At 37.7% G+C, this 15767-nt stretch overlaps 1 protein-coding gene across 1 annotated transcript in view; it reads right to left on the reverse strand.

The window, feature by feature from the left end:
• Positions 1-11086, reverse strand: part of LOC139716164 (uncharacterized) — a 61115-nt gene extending 50029 nt beyond the window's left edge. The window contains exon 1 of the mRNA XM_071627724.1: positions 10939-11086. Within this exon, the coding sequence (XP_071483825.1) occupies positions 10939-11086 (148 nt within the window). The remainder of the gene's footprint in view (positions 1-10938) is intronic.
• Positions 11087-15767: the final 4681 nt, after the last annotated feature.

Below are 15767 nucleotides of genomic sequence, written 5' to 3' on the forward strand. Positions count from 1 at the left end.
AGTTCAGTTCAGTCCAACTGCTATTTATTTTCCATCATTCCAAGAGAAAAAATAAACAAAATACAAAGCATGCAGTACACAACTATTTTTTGTTTCATTTTGTAAGAATACATTAAAATACATGTTACTCTGAGGACGTCATTCCAGTCAAGCACAAAATTATGCTTATGTTGATAACGGTTTCCACTGGTATTCCTATATATTCCTTGAAATACCTAAATGTTTACAGGTACATACAATACAGGACACAATGTGTATGTATGTCTACACGTATGTTATGAATTAGTTTAGTTATATTGATTTTGCCATTTTATGTTATATAGTTAAATTGTCGTTGATCGATTACGGTTGTCGTTTTTGTTTTTGTTGTTGCTGTTGTTGTTGTTGTTGTGGTTGTATTAATTGTCAATAAAATAAACGTGAAACTGAAACAAAGTGAAATAGACATAAGCATGTGAAGTCTCCTAGCATACCATCGCATGACACACACAAGGTAAACATGTGTAAAATATACATTCAAGCTTCAACCTTGCGACCTTTCATATTAAGAGGAAAGTGCCAGGTACGCATTTACCTCTAATGACTATAATTATGAAGAGATACTGTATGTGCTTAAAATAGACCTACTTATGAAAACGGAAAGGAGATCTCCTGAAATACACGTACAGTCGTCACGAGGTGTAGTTCAATTCAAAAGAACAAGGTTGACACAAGTTAACTTTTTAACTCTTCATCTCTTAACTCTCTAGTCGTCATTGGCAACATCCTCGTATTTGATTGTAATATCTGTCAATTTGGTTCCGAGTTGATTAATAACAAATGATATTTAAGTATCTATACTAGTGACCTTTTGATGACATTCGAAGGTTTCATCCCAAAGAGCTACACATCGAAATAATCCATCATCATTGGCATGCTTTGCATTAAAGATGCCTTAATAAGGAAACATTTACGTGTGCTTTTCTGTGCAGCATAACGACCCTGAGCTGTGTGTGGTGTTATGTCGTTTTACATTGCCATGGATACACTCAAGGTGTGTGTAAGGGGGGGGGGGGAGTTTATTGAGGTACAATATAATGATTGAGGACATTAACGTAAACACGCAAGCATTATCTTCAAATTATTTTATGTAATGTATAATGGTGATCATATTACAATACCATCCATACCGTAAATATCACTTTTCCGACATTAGATATTTTGTATGACAAAAACAAAGACATACATGCACATAATCGTCAAATAGAACTGTGGTCACCTTTCTTCTCATTCGGTGATAGCACCAAAGAATAACAACGACCGATCTTTCCTTTCATATCATCAGATCATTGTCTTTCATAAACAATCGTCTTGCGTGCCGCAAAATTTTGAAATTTCAACAGATTGAAAACGAACATACGTAACGAACTTGAATGAATACAAAGTGATTCTACAAAAAAACCCAAACAAACAAAGTCCATTGACTATTGACATAGATGCACGTCCAGTTTCTTCCTATTAAATGTGCCAAATAATGCAGAAAACAACAGCAAAAATTTCCAAGCTGGCCTGGATTTTGTACAATCTCCGGAAGGCTGACTAAAATATGAAATCACAGTCGGTATCATGCCAAGCTTTGGGAATTGAAAGCTGACCAAACTTTAGCCACAAGAGATCACTTAAACATTAACATTTACAGCCTGACAACTAAAAATAAAAAAAACAGCTTTTGCCATTAATCGCGATTATATTGACCTTCACACAAATACGGGCACTGGGCCATATCGCTCAAATACACGAGAATGCGTGATTTTCAAATTACGTGCCAATAATGCTATATGAAATATATACATTGTACAAGCACATAATAATTATGTCTACACAGCACCAGCGCATTGAATCATCGTTCAGAAAATATTTTCCACGAGTGACACAACAGCCTTGACTTTTGTTAGTCGTTATATTTGCGACTGTGGACATTTTAAGTCTTAATTTTAGTAATTATTATTGTCTTACTCAGGATTGTGGAAGCCTGAAGTCACGTATGACGATTTGGAAATAACGCTCCGCAGAATAGACAATGGCAATTGTGCAATATCAGCGAAACATGCACACACTATATATTCAGAGTGATGTCACTATTATTGCAAACTGTAGGTGATTGTTATGAAATATTTAGTCATGAAATTGTAGATAAATCCTTCATTCTTCATAGTCATGATTGTCGATTGTCGTTTTTATGGACTATTCCCAATGATCATAAACATGGATAATGTCGATGTAAATCGTTCTGTCTGGGCATTTGTCTGAAGAGTTTTACCGCAAAACGAGCTAACTCCACTCTTGTTAAATTGAGATATTGCAATTAAGGCTGCTGCAACTAATGAAGAAAAAAACAAGTAAAGAAAATACTAAGAAAATACGAGGTATTTTCAATCATAACTTCCAGAATATTCCTTGTTGTGTTACAAGCGAGGTATCACTGAAAAAGTTGTATTTTGCTCTATCTGATGATGAACTTATCTACTTAAAAAATGTTTAAAGCTGGCGCTTGGCCCATTTTGTGAGGAAACTATTCGTGAGAGTTTGCATGTTCGATCGTGGTTTTATAGGCCTATGTACGGCATAAACAAGTAAGACAAATCATGATCATTACTATCAGTGCCAGTATAGCCTATTACTAAAATGCTATTATTTTCACCCTCATTATAGAGTTATTGTAGTCACTGATTTTGTCAAAATCATCGTCATTTTTATAATACGTGCAATGCATCGCTATACGAATATTGACACCATCACCATAAGTCAAACACGAACATAATTCTCGCTATACATTCAATTTTAGGGCGACAGAAATTGTTATCGTTTTTATCGGTGTTCCTATTGCTATATGAAAGTGTATTATTCGGAGGATCTCTATCCCCTCTCTTTATAATGCGCTAGTGTGGACGCTTTCAGAAAGAAAAATTATTCCATCCAAACAAGAATTTTGCATTGACAGCACAGAAAAAGATTGAAGCATCAACTTTGCATATATCTTTACCTGGTATTGCCACATATAACTGTATAAAAACTTTTCAAAATGTGTGCTGCACAATAAATAATTCCATCCAAACTAGAATTTTGCATTGACAGCACTTAAAAATATTGTACATAGCATCAACTTTGCATATCTCTTTACCTGGTATTGCCACATATAACTGTATAAAAACTTTTCAAAATGTGTGCTGCACAATAAATAATTCCATCCAAACTAGAATTTTGCATTGACAGCACTTAAAAAGATTGTAGCATCAACTTTGCATATCTCTTTACCTGGTATTGCCACATAATAATAACTGTATAAAAACTTTTCAAAATGTGTGCTGCACAATAAATAATTCCATCCAAACTAGAATTTTGCATTGACAGCACTTAAAAAGATTGTAGCATCAACTTTGCATATCTCTTTACTTGGTATTGCCTACACATGTAAAAACTTTTCGAAATGTGTGTTGCACAATTTGATTTGTCTGTGTGTCGATTGGGAATGCGCCATCGAACTATTCGTGGATTTATGACCGCAAACGGTAGCTAGTGATATACCGGACCGTTTAGTATACAGAAGTTTTTAAAGCTTGAGGAGCTTAACGAAAATCTGAGGTGACCTAGTCGGCTTATCCAATGCTTAATCAAGTTAATCCCTGCGGCAATAGCAGAACATGATATGAGCGTGATGCTGTATTACATCCATCAATGTCTTTCTGCAAACCAAGTTGAGTTTGACTGTTCTGTAATCATCCCAAACTGAATATCTGACAAACATTGCCTTCTTCGTGAATACTAATCATAAAACATCATGTGTTGTGCATGCATCAGCTGTATTTTTCTTTCTTCTCATGTACACTTCTTCATTCGCTCTTCTTCTTGTTCTTCTTCATCATCTATAGTTCTACTTCTTCTTTTCTTCTCTCTCTTCCTGCACAAAATATTTCATGATTAAGGGATCTCTTCGTCTTCATTTTGTCATTGGTGTCATCATTAGGCGCGGTCAGACTGGCAAAAGATCGCGAAGTTTAAGATCGCGATCTTTAAGATCTCGAAGTTTTGCCAATGTGACCGCAAACTTCCCGCGAAACTTCTCGCGAAACTTCTCGATCTGTTTGCGGGCGGTGTCTCCGAAGCGCGAGGCCATTGTCATGTACGGATGTGCATTGTTACATCACAATCACTAGCCATCGGATGGCGCACTCTTTCTTGCGCGCGTACGAATGGCCCAAACTTCGCGATCTTTTACCAGTCTGACCGCGCCTATTGTCTTTGTTCCCCACATCCCCCCCCCCAAAAAAAAGGAAAGGCAAGAGAAGCAACGCTGAAGAAAAAAGAAAGAGGGGCAAAGGAGAAGGACGAGAAGTTATAACAAAGACAGATGAGATGGCAGGTAAATAAAGACAAAAGATAGCCGAGTGATGTTGCCAAAAAGTGAAGGAGGGGGTCAGCCAGTGATTTAACCAAACCCTCGGATGCGCGTTACGCAAGCATTATTATCATCATTTCCTTCTGGATGGTATGTCCCTGACCATTCATGCTTTTTTTTTCCTAATTTCGCACAAATGATTCACCATTTTCGCTGCTTTCACTCATTTTCCTTCCTATTTTTAGAAAGTGACTGAAAAAGGAGGATGCTCGAAAAAAGAGAGAGAAAGAAATAGTGACCCCCTATAAGAATGCGGTCTCCGTCCAGTAAGCACATGTTAGGATAACAATCGGGCTGCATTAGTTGGCTAGCCTGTATACCCCTTAAAGGGAGAATGTAGTATTGGTTGAGGTGAAGATTCAGCTTTTAACTTTTTGCGAGATATTTAGAAAACACTTTATAATGGTTTTAAAGCATACAATTCTATAGAGGAACTCAAATTTTAATTGATGAAATCGGTTTTGAAATGGCTGAGATATCCAAAAACAAATTAAAACAAAGGGATCCTAAAAGGAGGGTCCTACTTTTATTGGGTTTGCTTAATTTATCTCAGCCATTTTAAAATCAATTTTTCATCAAATAAAGTTTAATTTCCTCTCCGAATTAAATGCTCTTCACATTTCATAAGAGGTTTCTCATTGTCTCAAATAATCATCATCCAAATAAAAAAAGTTGGAAACCTTAAGCTCCATCTCAACCGAAACTGTGCCATCCCTTTAAGAGACCGCATGCCATTTGTACAATCTCTTCAGCATTGTTTTTCCGAACGCGTTCATAATGTAGCTCGTTGCAAGATGCATTTTGCAAACGGAAAAACACTTTCTAACCATGAGTTTATGCGTTGTTGTGTCAGAAAGGTTTATGGCTCATTCGAATGAGGCTACTGCGTCCTAATTTGATACTTCTCAGTTTATGATGGTTTTGATTACAAAACAAGCTTTGTTATATTATATCATATTATATATGTATTTGAATATAAGAGCACGCATTGTTGCAGAATCGGCCGTGATTTTTCCGTGATATTATGGTTCATTAATTGGGGTAAGAGAGATTTTAAGCTGTGCATGCCCAATTATTGTCGTCCGGTAAGTTGTGATTCTCGAGTGTGTATTTCAATGCATGTTCACAAGGGGTGGTCATGGTGCAGATTCAACCAAGTTGAGCTCTCGTCAAGTTAATAACTATAAGATAAATGACAGTTGCCCTGTTACCAAACGTTGTTTCTAATCGCCAAAATGTCATGTATTTCATTTGAATTGTTTTCTTTTTCATTTCCATTCATTGATTACAGCTAGAGAAACATAGAACTATTTTCTGCAGGAGCGTAATTATCACCACAATACAAAAATAGGTAGCAGCATAATCTATCACTGTATTCCCGTACATTTCACATCACACATAATCATGTACCAGCCGCTCACTCGAACACCTATCTATATTATGCGGGACGTTCACATCACACAGAAAGTATAGATGCGAGACGTTCACACCCGGAAAGTAGATGCGAGTCCAGTGACAATGACATCGCCTTCTACAACCTCCTTTCCCATTCTTACTGCAAACTGTCCCCATAGAACCACAATGTTGACATCATTCGTCAAAGATTGTTGGAGGCCCGCTGCTTTTTTCTGTGTATATGCAACCAATTAGTGAAGTATTTCGCAAGCATCGTATTAGTTATCATTGTTATGCGGATGATATACAACTATATTTGTCTTTTAAACCCACTGTGTCTTCATTGTCATCCGCCATTGCAAAACTCGAAGCATGTTTGCAAGACCTGAAAATCTGGCTTACATCCAATGGCCTTAAACTATATGATGATAAATCTGAGTTTCTGTTATTGGGATCAAAGCATATGTTAAGCAAAGTTGATTATCAGTCATGTCATGTCAACATCGATAGCACTTGCATTACTCCGTCGAAAACAGCCCGTAATTTAGGTGTCATTTTGATCAGGAAATGTCATTTCGAAGTCATGTAACTCATATTCAGCGGAATGTTCGATATCATTTGCGTAATTTAAGTTTCATAAGGAAATATTTGTCTAAATCTGCAGCTGAGATACTTATTCATGCTTTGATTTCTTCTCGGTTGGATTTTTCGAATTCATTGTTGTGTAATCTTTCAAAAAAAGATGTCACAAAACTTCAACGGTTGCAAAATTCTGCTGCGCGATTGTTAACTTTTACTAATAAGTTTGATTCCATGTCACCAGTTCTCCGTTCCTTACATTGGTTACCTGTAGAAAAAAGGATTATTTTCAAGATTCTGTTATTAGTACATCATTCAGTTCATTCTTTTTCCCCAATATACATAAGTAATTCTATTCAAAAATACAATCCGACACGAAGGCTACGTTCATCATCAGATGCATTCTTACTCCAAACACCCAGAGTAAAACATGGGTATGGTGATCGTGCTTTTTCCGTTATGGGACCAAAATTGTGGAATCAGTTACCTCTTCAGTTAAGGGAACTGTCATCTACAGAGTCATTCAAATCCAAACTTAAAACTTATCTGTTCCTTTCATACTGAGGACTGTAATTGCTGTATGTCATCAATATTGGATCAATATTGTATTTTTAATTGGTATATGTTGTATTCTTTATTTGGTATATATTTGATTTTGTTTACCATTTTCTTATTTGTTGAAATGTTTGAATATGTTATGCATGTAAATATATGATATGTTTTCATTTTTGAAGAGCCATGAGCACTGAAAAGTGGACCTGTGCGCTATACAAGTAGCCACTATTATTATTACTATTATTATTATACCAATCGTTTCTGTAATAATGAGGAGATTGTGACTGAAAATCTTTCATAACATTTTGCAGCGTTGCAGTGATTTTATTTCCGTAATTTGTAAATACCCATTTTCCGCTTCAACCATTTCCATTTGTTGTTATTGTTGTTGTTATTCATGGGCATTTCTGTCATCCAGTTTCATCTATGAAGCTTAAAGCCTTTCTTTTTAGATATGACGTCACGGGAAGTGTGAAATTAACGGGAGGGTTATACTACTGGATAACATTACGACACATCTATTGAAAACGACTAATTGCAGTACTGTCCCTTTAGTGCCAAACATAGAAGCAGATCCATCGCTTATTAAGCAAATGAAAAATGAATCATTTCTACACAGATAAAACAAGTGTGAGTGCAACGACCTCCTCATCAGACCCGTTCGTTTGTGTCATAAACGTATTTTCAAAGAATCTTAGCTTTGTTTAAGTTGTTGACCAAAAAGTTTTTTTCCATGACAGACATGACAGATATAACTGTATAATTATGTTATAATAATTTCATATCTATATGGTGTCTGCGTTTCCATTTTTTCTCAGAATTTGTGAACATGCAATCGAAATTTCATCATTAACTCTTTTTTCTTGTTTGATTTAATTCATTTATTCATTTATTTTTTTTTTTTTTTTTTTGGTGGTCATGGTGGTGGTGGTGGTGTGATGGTTTCCAGAAGTCAACAGCAACAACAACGACAAACTGCAGTAGGGGGTTCAAGCAAGTACCTCTTCGGTTAAAGACAGCAAAATGAGCTAAACATGTGATAGACAACAGCGGGGGACGATGCCTCCGAAACGATTAACCTCACATTACCGGCTCCCAGCTGACTCGATAGGGAATGTCGTCTGTCATTACCACGGAAAGGAAGCGAGCCGCCAGTGTAAATCAAGACGCGTCTGAAGACGGGGAAGAAGGAGGTGGGGGAGGGGGTGTAAGGAGGGGTGTAAGAAGGTAAGGGGCGCGCACCAATGAAGACCAATATCTTATGGAAGTTATATAGGAAGGGAAAGAACACAACGGGTGAGTATCATACTATAGCTATTCACGTAACTTTAAAGGACTGAAGTAGATTTAGGTTGTTTGCGGAAGTCGTTTATATTGTTCTCAATCAACGCCAAGGTTGAGAAGAACTTTTTTTATTTCAAACAGTACAAAATTTGTCTATCTGCATATATACTTGCATAATGTAACTGTGTATAATTATAGACTCCTATTGCCTCGTAATTTCTTTGTATCAAGAACAATTATTTCTGATTACATGAGATCAATTCTAAAGAGATTAATATTTCAATAGACTTCAGCATACAGAGAGTTATAGGAAGGAAAATCAGCAACCCACGTCAGCACAAAGTTTGCCTCCCTCCCCCTCCCCCCTTCCCATGCTATATGCTCACATCAACACGGCGGCTAAAATCTCTTGAACGAAAACTGGAATTGGTGGATTGTATCTTCCTCCAGTCATTTTTATCATTTGCCATTTTTTCGAGGGCCCCGTCTCTTATACCCCAGGGCCGAAATCAACATATCTTATGGCAGCCAAAATCTTATCGATCAGAGCGGTGATTGATAGCTCATCATCATCATCCAGTATGTTATCTGTCAGTTGCCCCGTTGTCATGGTTACCGTAATGAAAAGGGGGGATGGGGGAGACATTCCTAGTTCGCTTACTCACTAATCATCGCAACTTCGCCTTCCCATCATGCATCGCTTACCATCCCAAGGGGGGTGCAGGTGGAGGTGCACTTTTGGAATGAGCAAGTTCTTCTGAACCTTACGACTTATACTTGCTGTGAAGTGAGTTCGTCCTCACCACAACGCTGTTCCTTGACAGATCAATCGCGCAATTGCTGAACACAACTGCTGAACGCGGCGTCGTGACAATCAAATTCTCACTTTCACGAGGCTCGACAAGAATGTGAGCCAACACACATGGCAGGTAAAAATGTGCCGTGACATCAGATTATCACAAGAAACCGTGGGAGAAACTGCTGCATTCATTCTTGGTGGCTGTCTAATCTCATTTGTGTGCTTGTGTGTGTATGTGTGGGGGTGGTAGGTGTATGTTTGTCACGTCTTGTTTCTTCTCAAGATTATATGTGGAAGGGAGTTTAACCCTATCAAGCCCAAGCTATTTTGACCCTTCCCAGGCCCGGGGGGGGGGGGGGGGGGGGGCACATTGTGCCCTTCCCCTCTAACTTTTTTTTAAATCATTTGATATACAGTATCATCGTCATACACATGGGTAGAGCAACTCATACTCTACATGACAGTACACTTGAATTTTCTCAAAGGCCGCCCATGGAGGGCGCTATTTACCAAAATATAAAGAAATACATAGGATATATGCTAAAAACATGATTTTTCTGTATGATTTGTTTATTCCCAGTACATATTTATGTCTTATCATAGACCAGTCATTTCCAAATTTGCCACAGAATGATACGTAAGTGGAATCTTATTTGTTATGGTTGAAATTTCTCAAGGTCACCACATGAGGGCGCTATTCATGACCACATAAAGAAATACATTATGAGACCTGTGATGAAATGTTTGGGATAGGTACATGTATAGTTATCACATTTCATGTTTGCATAATATTGGAATTTTGAGTTTGCAGATTGATAATATGATAAAATAATGATATTACAGGCATAACTTGGGTGAAAGAATCAAATTGACACAAAATAGAAGGGCAATCTTTGGAAAATGCTGTTGTTTTCAATTATCTCTATTATATCTATTGTTTTATGCCTTTGTCACATAAAAACAAAGGAAATAATCTTTAAAAAAAACATTCCAGGACCATAATTACTAAACATTTTGCTTCTTCAGCAAATTTCAGCCAAGAAACACCCACTTCATTACACTGTACTATTGTTTATTGAAATTGGAACAGAACAAAGATGCAAAATCTGACTGACATGGTTGTCAGATTATCGTTGCCATGGCAATCAGCAATATCAAATATGGCAAAAATATATATCAAAATGTTTGCAATAAGATTTCAGGGAAAGTCACCAAATTTGGTTGAAATTGGATTAAGGGCGAAGGAGTGGAAAATGAAAATCTGGTAGGGGGCACAATGTGCCTCGCCCCTTGGGCTGTATATAGGGTTAAGTTATGCGCCCTCACTGCTTTCAGTAAGCTATTAAGATTGTTAATCATTTTCATGACCAAAAAAAAAAAAATATATCTTTGAAATCAACCAATATTTCTCATCCCGTTTGATAAAATCTTCAGTTCTTGTGAGTTGTTCCGTTATTACAGCTGTCGCCTATAGTCTTACAGTATAATGGCATGATAACTGTTGCCAACTAACACGTGAAACTGACATGGATTACTTCGCGACGGGTGATGTTCGTTATTCCGAAGATTCGTTAATCCGGATATTCAACAAGGTTCGCTGTTCCGAAGTTCGCTATTCCGAGACACACAAATTCATTATAGGCCTATCGAGATGTTCGTTAATCCGAAAATCAAAAGGGTTTATTAATCCGAATATTTCTGGCGTTATTCCGAAGGTTTGCAATTCCGCAAATGAAACAAGTTTCGATGCTAATAATGACATAACGTTCGTTAGTCCGAAATCGAATGTTAGGTAAGACGTCAGTAACGTGTCCCCGGAGTATAATAACGATTTTTTTTCCATTTTCGTATTAACGAACCTTCGGAATGATGAACTTTCGGAATAACTGACTGTAACCGTTCGCGGCATTGATCGTGTTGATGGGCAAAGCAGGGAGGTGGAAGCGTCTCTCTTCCACTTCCCTGGTTATGGCATGAGTATACCGAGTAGGCTGTCTGTGTCGACGGATCTGCGAATTGCTCTCAAGCGTCAGCACCATTTGGCGAAAAAGACGGTTGGAAAAAGCCATGGGGTTAATATAGATTTGTTCATATTATGCTTTGCTTGATAATGAAGAAGTAGCAATCTTGAAGCATTTGATTTTTTTTTTTAATGTGCTCATGCAGTTTCGCACTTTAGTGCACTCGCTACTCGACATCTTCATTCCCCAGCGATCCCTGGACAGCGCATCCCTGCCAAATCATATTTCCCCCTTTGACTCCTCCTGTGATTCGTGGAATAAGCACAGAGGACCGGAAGGGTTGTCATGGTGACCCCGTTAGATAAATCGGCGAAGTCATCGCAGAGTGTGCGCGTGTATCTGCTGACTGACAGCAGGTCCAGCAACTATACTAGTAGCTCGCGCATCACTCGACGGCTCTAGCCTCCTCCCCCCTCCCGGCCCCTTCCCGCTGTACCGAGGGGGCAAACCCGCTCTCACCTTCAAACGGCGAAATCCCTACACCGGAGCAAAAGTCGGCGTTTCCTGCAGTTCCGCTGAGCTATTTTTCACCGTCCGCAATTTTGACCTGCACTTTAATCCCAAGACCAATCCTCATGCCATTTCCACGATCTAGCTGCCCTGGTTTTGCGTTTACACGTGCGGGTGATTTCATTCGGCACATAGTATTGAATGAGGACAATTCAATGCTATTATTTAGGACAGTTTTATCAGAAGGAAGTGAGTATTTACGGAGGATTGCCTTGGACGAGGTCGAGAGGGAGGGGACATCTTTTACTGTACTTCAAGACAGCACTTACATAGAGATCGTTTCTGCATGGAGTTATTGGTGTTTTCTTTCATGTAAAGCAATTTTCCAGATATATGCCGGGACTCATGTATGCAAAATGAATAGATAGATAAATAGATAGATAAATAGATAGATTGATAGATAGATAGATGAATAAATGAAGGAATGAACAGCTACTTAATAAAGGAACAAATAAGTAGATAAAGTGACTATATAAATAAGTAGCTTAATAAAGGAATTAATAGATAAAAAATAAATAAATGAAAAATGAATAAATTAATTAATTAATAAATAGTGATGAAACACCTAGTCAAAGTTTGAGAAAATTCGGGCATACTTGTTTGAGAAAACATTTGCCAAAACCAAACAGAAAATAAGCCTCATTTCTAACCCAATCACACAATATCAGGCCTTCAGGAAAATCAGCCTGGGTAAATTTTTGTGGGTCATCATCAAAACAACAACAACAACAAAATTTATCTTTTTGCCCTCTTTTAGTTCAAAAAGATTTTCCCTTTAAACAAGAATTATATTATTATGATTGTTCTCTATAATCCTTTGTCACGAAAGCCAATCATGTTGGATGTTGCCTGCCTGCCCGCCTTGATGATATTCGTGTAAACCCTGATATCAAGCTGAAAACATCGTTTAGATAATTATGTGTGCGCTGCTGCCTGTCATCACGCGTCTGGGCGTGCGATTAAACGGGATCTGCGAAATTGATTTAATCCGGAACAACGGCTGCAGCTTAATGAACTACGGAGACGACGGTATAAGGGGTTTCTCGTTTCTTTGTTTCTTCATTCTGTTTGATTTTCTGAATAGAATTTCTTCATATTATAACTATGACAACAAGAATATTGATTAATATAAAAGTAAAAACTTTTACTAGAAAAACCAAACCGATGCGAAATGGATTGTTTTCTATCCCTCGCTCTTTTTCTGTCTCCATGACTGTGCAAAGTTCATTTTAAGTCGACAATTACAGGAATTTAAAAAAAATCAAACAAACGGAACTAAAGTTTCATTATAAAATAGTTTTGCAGATAGAAATTCATAGAGAAATTCTAGAATTCCACGTGTTTTCACTGAACGATAGTCTTGGTCGTAATCATAGGACGAATGAATAAAGTGATGTAAAGTATATAATCGTATGTAAACGTTTCGCCTGCATACAAAAAAAAAACAAAACAAAAAAGAAGAAAATCTTCACTTTCCCATGGGATGCAGTCAGAGAAAGCATGTCTTGTTTATCAGTTTACTCAAGACCTTAGCAACTGAAATGGACGTGGTTGTATATAGTTGCCACTGTGACACGACACTTTTTTTTTTTTTGGATCAGTAAGCCATTATGTACTTGTATTGATTTCGTAATCAAATCCACGATCAGCGGGCCACGGCTACGGAGTACGGGCACGAAAACACTACACGCAGAAAGTGCAGAAAAGTTGACAAGACATAACATGTGTTATAAAAAAGAAGAAGAACAGCAACAAGAAGAAGAACAAGAAGCATAATATACCGAATGTGATCCTCATGCAGAGATAGGTACATGTACGTGTATGCTACGGAGCCATCCCCAATAAGGGCACATCATACTCACGTGCTATATAGCTTATGACTGCATAGATGACTAAAAGATCTCTCACATTAACCCTCCCCTCCTTTTGCTTTACTGGGCACCTGTCTCTTTCAGACAGAACGTGATGTTTTCATACCGCAGGTGCACGCAGTCCCCCCCCCCCCCCCACACACACACATACCCTAACTTTTCCGACTTTACCCCCTCTGCCCCGAAAACTTACATTTAGGGGAGCACGCCGCAAACTCGTTCATACTCTCGTGGGGGAAACTGTCATGTCATCCGCGCCTCGTCGCTCGATACCGTACGCGCGCCGTAATTCGGCGTCTTTCAGACGGACTCGACCGCAACAGTTGCATCTCGCAGAGATCCTGTGTGAGAGAGCTCGCAACAGTAACCTGGTATTCAATCGATCGACCTTAATGTTCATGATTTCTTTTCCCAAATTTCATTGTCTCTCTTCGCCCACTAAGTTGCTAGTTCTGGCATTTCTTTTAAATAAAAGATACAGCATCTATATTAAATTCTAAAAATGCAAACATAATAAATATTATGTCTGGTTAGTATCACTTCATTCCTGCCAAATTGAACATTATAAGAGCAGTTTCTTCACAGATCTTCGAGTGTTCCTTTAAACTTCTATCAGAGCTTCTAGCGTCGTCTTGGGGCCCCCTAGATTAAAGCATCATCACCATGCGTCAAATTGGCATAATATTATTCTATCATGATTGCCGTATAACAGATGACGGCGTCATCATGAAGAGATTCCACCGTCGTTGATGTGTGTACAACAGTCTTGTATATACCGGATTTTTATGACACTATGTATATGCAGTGCGCCGACATACTCTCCTCATAGCTTTCCAAGAGAAAGCTCCTGTTTAATTCATAATGTATGTGTCTCAGGAGATATAGAAGACCTAACTACTCAATAGCTATGCTGGCTCTGGTGTGAGAAGAGATCTGTATCTCAACAGAGACGGTTTGTGTTTTACAAGAAATAGTGGATCCAATTTAGATTGTAGCGAAGGAAGGGCGCAATAGCTTGATCACTTGTCCTTTATTACAGTGTGTCAAACAGAGAACGACTGAATGCTTGCATGATGGGATTTCGATACTTTGTTTTTATTGACGTTCCTCAACCAAGCTCGTGTCTTATATACTTCTTATATTTTAGTCTAACTTTTTTTTTTTATTGATGACTGAGCTGTAAATGTATAACCATGGCTGCTTCTTAATCAATTAAGGATCAGAATGGAAAACACTGATGACAACGCGTTAGAGATTACTAATGACAATGATCTATAGAATAAGGGTATAGCGCATCACTGCAGATATAAAAATGCATAGATTGATATTTGCACAAATTGAATTAATCAATGCAATAATCAAAAATAAGAAATCAGGACATCTGCAAAGTTATGTACAAAATAAACTCAAGCAGAACAGAACGTAAAATTGGAACATAAAGACATGCATTTCATTAGTGCTCCTATTATCCGCATCCACGATTACCTGAAAGGGGTATAAGAGACGCCGGATATTCCCGCTACAGAAGGGCGGCCCTGGATATATACCACGGGCAAAGGTTGGCACGAACAGGTGTGCACCAGACGGGGTGAAGGGGAGGAGGCGTTTAACAGTATATTTATCATAGCAGACCGTCTCTTCCCCTCCCATCACAACCCGATTATCAAATTGTAATCATTATTCTTTATTCTTATGTGTCATAAAAGCATGTGTCAATCTCTGCGTGAAAGAAAAAACCTTTCATGTCCTTATAATGACAATAATGACAATGATGATAAAACTAGTAATCATCATCATCATCATCATCCACGAATCGTTATGAAAGTAATTATGATAGTCATGATAATGATGATGATAATGCTAATAAAGATGATGATGATGAGGATCGTCATTATCATAATGATAAAGATAGTAGTAACAAATAATATAGTAATATAATAACGATAAGAATAATAACGTTACTGATGATGATGATGAAAATGATAATGATAGTAGTAGTAGTACGGTAGTAGTAGTAGTAGTAGTAGTAGTAGTAGCAGTAGTAGTACGGTAGCAGTAGTAGTAGTAGTAGTAGTAGTAGTAGTAGTAGTAGTAGAAGCAGTAGTAATAGTAGTAGTAGCAGCAGTAGTAGTAAGTAGTAGTAGTAGTAGTAGAAGTAGTAGTAGTAGTAGTAGCAGCAGCAGCAGTAGTAGTAGTAGTAGTAATAGTAGTAGTGGTAATAATAATAATAATAATAATAATAACAATAATAATAATAACGATGATAAACATGCAGCTGGTCATAATGGGAGGTAGTGTTGTCCACATGAATCTCTTAT

This window comes from Diadema antillarum, unplaced genomic scaffold (genome assembly GCF_040938485.1).
Source record: "Diadema antillarum isolate AM-2024a unplaced genomic scaffold, OU_Dant_1.0 scf00000062, whole genome shotgun sequence".
Taxonomy (NCBI): domain Eukaryota; kingdom Metazoa; phylum Echinodermata; class Echinoidea; order Diadematoida; family Diadematidae; genus Diadema; species Diadema antillarum.